Here is a 4,923-nt window from a genome sequence, read left to right as displayed (position 1 = left end):
GGGATTTTTTGGGGGGATGAGGATAAGGATGCTGGAGATTACTTTTTGCTGGAGATAAAATAGTTAACAAAACCTTCTCCATTTGAAGGTCCTTATGAGTGACAATTCCACAAGGTTTTCAGTTTAGACTAGGCTTTATTATTTTCCAAATTACTAGCATTGTTATTTTCTATTATTATTAAGAAATACATGAAATTCCCATACGAAAAAGTCTTGCCTTGCTGATATTTATTAAACCCAGAAAAGATGAGCAGTAACAACTATGCAGATAAGTGGATCACTTACTCTGAACAGTAGAATGATACCAGTTTCTGAAAGACTGGAATTAAGATTGTGATGTTAGTGACTATTTATGGAAATGTAAAATGTGATGATACAATCTCATTTATATCTGGAATCTAAAAAGGAAAAAAATGTCAAATATATAGAGATAGAGAACAAACCGATGGTAACAAAGGTCAAGGTCAGGGGAAGAAATGGGAAGATGTAAGTCAAAGAATGCAAAGTAGTAAATATGTAGGATCAGCAAGATAACATATTCAATGTACAACATGAGGGCTATAGTTAATAATAATGTATTGTATTCATGGTTTTTGCTGAATGCATAAAGTGTATCTGCTCTCATCATGGGCTATTGCAGATGGGTAACTATATGAGATTATGTGTATGTGTATTTGTTCTAATACGGTAATTATTTACTACACATATATGTTATAATATCATGTTGTATACTTTAAATATACACAATAAAATTCATTTCTAAAACAATGATGATAAAAGGTCCTCTGCAAAGCAAGTAACAGAGTCGTCTATTCACAGGTTAGTGAGAAGAGTGATAATGTTTTGGAATGGTTCATGAGTGAACTATTAACATACAGTCTGATGATATCCATTTGAGGTTAGAGACCAATTGTAGATCAATTAATCTATGTTGATCAAGACAATATCAAGTGATTAAATTGTGCTTCCTTTGATGGATATAAACTGTGTGTTTAGATGATTTCTTTGTAGATATTTCTTACAAGATAAATGCATACGGACAATTGAAATATTATCTTTTCCTGCACAGAAATTGTAGGCACATGTGATGCATAACTCTACTATTAGAAATTTCAACATTATATGTGAAGGCAAAAACATGGGAAATAAAACCAGGCTTGATCCATATAATTCTTACAGTCAATGCCATATTGTATAAAGTCTTATTGCTTTGTTGTCTTATTTTTACTTTCCTTATATAAACGTATTTCTTTCCCTAACCTGCCATACTGTTCCATATCAAAGACACTTACCCCTGTTTGATTTAAAGTGTTTTACTTTCTCTTCAAGAAGAACCACCTCTGAATTCTGACACGGATCTGTTGTGTCTTCACACTATAGATGATGGGGTTCATGAGAGGTGGGAAGATGATGTAGATGTTGCCCATGAGGACCTGGACCACAGGAGAGAGGTGCTTCCCAAAGCGATGCACCATGGTGAGGCCAATGATTGGGATGTAGAAGACCAGGACAGCACAGACATGAGAAACACAGGTCTGCAAGGGCTTCAGCAGCTCTTCTCGGGATGCAGTAGCCAAGACAGAATGCAGGATCAGCATGTACGATATGATAATTAACACAGAATCAAACAAAAGTGTGCAAATCACCAGAGCCAAGGCATAGAAGCTGTTGAAGCGGATGTCAGAGCAGGCTAGTCTCAGCAGATCTTGGTGAAGGCAGAAAGAGTGAGAGAGGACATGGGAATGGCAGTAATGAAAAAGCTTTAGGTGGATTATGGGTGCCATGATGAACACAAAACTCCTAAATAAAATTCCCAGTCCAATTTTGATGATCCTGACATTGGTGAGTATAGATGTATACCTTAGAGGGTTACAGATAGCTGTAAAATGATCAAAGGCCATGGCGAGGAGGACTCCAGACTCCATAATTGATAGACCATGAATGAAGAAGGTTTGAGCAATACAGGCATCCAGACTAATCTCCTGGCTGAGACCCCATAAAATTCCCAATACTGTGTGTACTGTACACAGCCCCATGCACAGGTCAGTGAGACCCAGCATAGCCAGGAAGTAGAACATGGGCTCACGCAGGCTCGGCTCTGTATGAATCACACGCAGCACCAGGCAGTTCCCTGAAAGTACCATCATGTAAATACAGGAGAAGGGAATAGAGAGCCAGGGATATTCTCCTTCTAGGCCGGGGAAGCCTGTTAGGAGAAAGGTTGAGGAGTTGGTACTATGAGCAGAAAAAGCATGCATTTCAAATTCAAAGTGTTATTTCTATGGCTCGAAAATTATTTCCATTTGGAAGATCACTTTCATACAACTCCTTTTTCTTCTTACAGGACAGATTTGAGCAAAGATGAGGGATCATATAATATGAAGTTCTCTAGATTAGTTTACAAAGCCACATTTACTGATGTTCACATCCTCTACCCAAGGACATCTCCATATTAAGAATCTTACTCTCTTTCTGTCTAGCAAAGAAGGAAAGTAAAGAAAGTTAAATGTGATCTAAACAAATTTTCCCTTTTCTCAAGTAATTTAAGATTATGATAGAATTTGATTCTAAAATTCATATTAAACTTCTATTTTCATTGGAAAAACTAGTTACCTATCACCTTTTCATGTACGCTGAAATTCAGTCTGTTTCTTTTATCCTTGTTCAAATCTCAACTCAGTTGCTCAAATCTCAACTCAGTTGCGCAAATCTCAACTCTAAGACATATTTGCTTCTCTAGTCTCACAAAGATAGGTTATATCTTTTTAAGTTCTTGCATCAAGAGAGAACTCTAGGGCTGTGATTTATATTATCAGAGAAGAGACTATTGGGCATAACATTATTCCATATCCCCAGAGACATTCTGTTACTTCTTAAAGCAAAAGATGAAAGTAAACATCATCTGACTGCAGTTGGGAATTATTTACAGACAGCGCATTTGTAGTGTGTGACAAACACGTAACTCATCTGATGTGCTAAGCCCATCCAGGCTTTACAGTTAGTAATGTGAGTTCAAATCAGGCTTAAGTAGTTTGCCAACATTATGAAGCTAATAAATAGTCAGTATTTGAATTCAATTCAGCAAGTCTGATTCTGTGCCCGTGTTCTTAACTACTCTACTGTTTTAGGTTATTGTATTCACTGGGACTTCCTGAGTTCACATTTAGTCCATGCATATTGAGCTGCATATTCTTCCAATATTCATTTGAAATGGCATTTTCCTTGCCTGAACCTCAAACCTATGTTAACACTGACGTGATGGGCCTATCTGTGGTGGATAACAGATTGTGGTTAATTATTATAGACTATAGAATGCTATAAACAGAATAAATAGTCACTTTATCCAGATAATCATTACTAGATTTGTAACTCTAATGTTATGTCTTATTTCCCTTAAGAAAATTGGTATTTTCCCAATCATGAAAGAGAGTAATGAGGTCTGGAAATGATGACTCATACCTGTAATCCTAGCACTTTGAGAGGCTCTGGTTTGCAGATCGCTTGAGCCCAAGAGTTAGACATCAGCCTGGGCAACATAGTGAGACTTTATCTCTACAAAAAACAAAAACAATAGCCAGGTGTGGTGGCATACGCCTGTAGTCCCAGCTACTTAAGAGACTGAGGTGGGAGAATCTCTCGTACCCTAAAGTTTGAGGCTGCAGTGAGCCAAAATCGTGGGACTGCATGACAGAGTGAGACATTATCTAAAAGAAGAATAAGAAAAAGAGGAGGAGGAGGAGGAGGAAGAATAAGAAGAAGAGGAAGAGGAAGAAGGAGAAGAAGGGGAAGGAAAAGAAGGAGAAGAAGGGGAAGGAGAAGAAGGAGAAGAAGGGGAAGGAGAAGAAGGAGAAGAAGGGGAAGGAGAAGAAGGAGAAGAAAAGATTGTTTTTCTTCTTAATTTTAGTGTACACCCTCAAAAGATGCCCACACCATCAAAGACAATAAATATAATCCTGTTCGAAAGAAATAATATAGATAGCCCTAATTCAATCTACTGCCTTTATTCTATACTCTTAAAAACACTAAATAAACATTAACAATTATGATTTCCTATTATCAATTTTATTATTATTAAAGCATAATAAAATTATTGCAAAATATCAGATTCCAAATTTGGCTAATTGGTATAAGTAACAGAGGCAACAATTAATTTTTACCAATTAGCAGCATTTCTAATAATAATAAAAATTGACATTATTTTGATTTATTTGTTATAATTTTCAGCACATAAAATTTATAATCAAATTTATACAACAGCTCTATAATTCATATGCAGTTTATCTCAAGTAAGGTACACAGTATTCCCCCATTATCCACAGTGAATATGTTTCAAAACCTTCAGTGGATGTCTGGAACTGCTAATAGTATTTAGCCCCATATATCCTGTATATATATTCTATTTTTTTCCTATAGCATAGTTATTATAAAGTTTAATTAATGCATTAGAAAAAGACTGACAATAACTAGTGATGAAATAGAACACTTACAACAATATAATAAAAGTCATATGAATGTCCTTTCTCTCTCTCTCTCTTAAAATATTAATATCTTTATTGTACTCTACTCACCTATTTTCTGGCCATGATTGGCTATGGATACTGAAATCATGAAAAGCAAAACAACAGATACCATATGTGCTTTATCTTTTGCTATCCTGCAAGTTATCTATTATATAACTTCATTCTCTCCTATTAACACATTCTCAGTGAAAAATAAAAGCATGTTCAAAGTAATAAAACTAGAAAAAATTCTAATATTTATTTTTATAATCATGTACTTCATTTTATTTTTTAGTTGGGAACATCCTTTACAAATCAACGTTGTAATTGAAAATCAAGCAACTAAATATGCAAACATCTATGAATCTCTTTAATGAATTATGTAAGATATCTACCTTGAAATCTGTGTGATAAGTTAAGAAGA

General features: G+C 35.2%; 1 protein-coding gene across 1 annotated transcript; it reads right to left on the bottom strand.

Moving 5' to 3' along the window:
- Positions 1–1,313: 1,313 nt before the first annotated feature.
- LOC103247909 (olfactory receptor 51V1) lies at positions 1,314–2,159 on the bottom strand. The gene has a single exon (XM_038004949.2). The coding sequence runs from the start codon at positions 2,145–2,147 to the stop codon at positions 1,314–1,316; it is 834 nt and encodes a 277-aa protein (XP_037860877.2). The 5' UTR covers positions 2,148–2,159.
- Positions 2,160–4,923: the final 2,764 nt, after the last annotated feature.

This window comes from Chlorocebus sabaeus, chromosome 1 (genome assembly GCF_047675955.1).
Source record: "Chlorocebus sabaeus isolate Y175 chromosome 1, mChlSab1.0.hap1, whole genome shotgun sequence".
NCBI lineage: Eukaryota > Metazoa > Chordata > Mammalia > Primates > Cercopithecidae > Chlorocebus > Chlorocebus sabaeus.
The sequence above is the reverse complement of the archived record's forward strand: the minus strand, read 5'-3'. Positions and strand labels throughout refer to the sequence as shown.

Bases quoted from the DNA above. Each gene is read 5' to 3' on its own strand.
- LOC103247909 (XM_038004949.2), bottom strand. From the start codon at position 2,147: ATGATGGTACTTTCAGGGAACTGCCTGGTGCTGCGTGTGATTCATACA.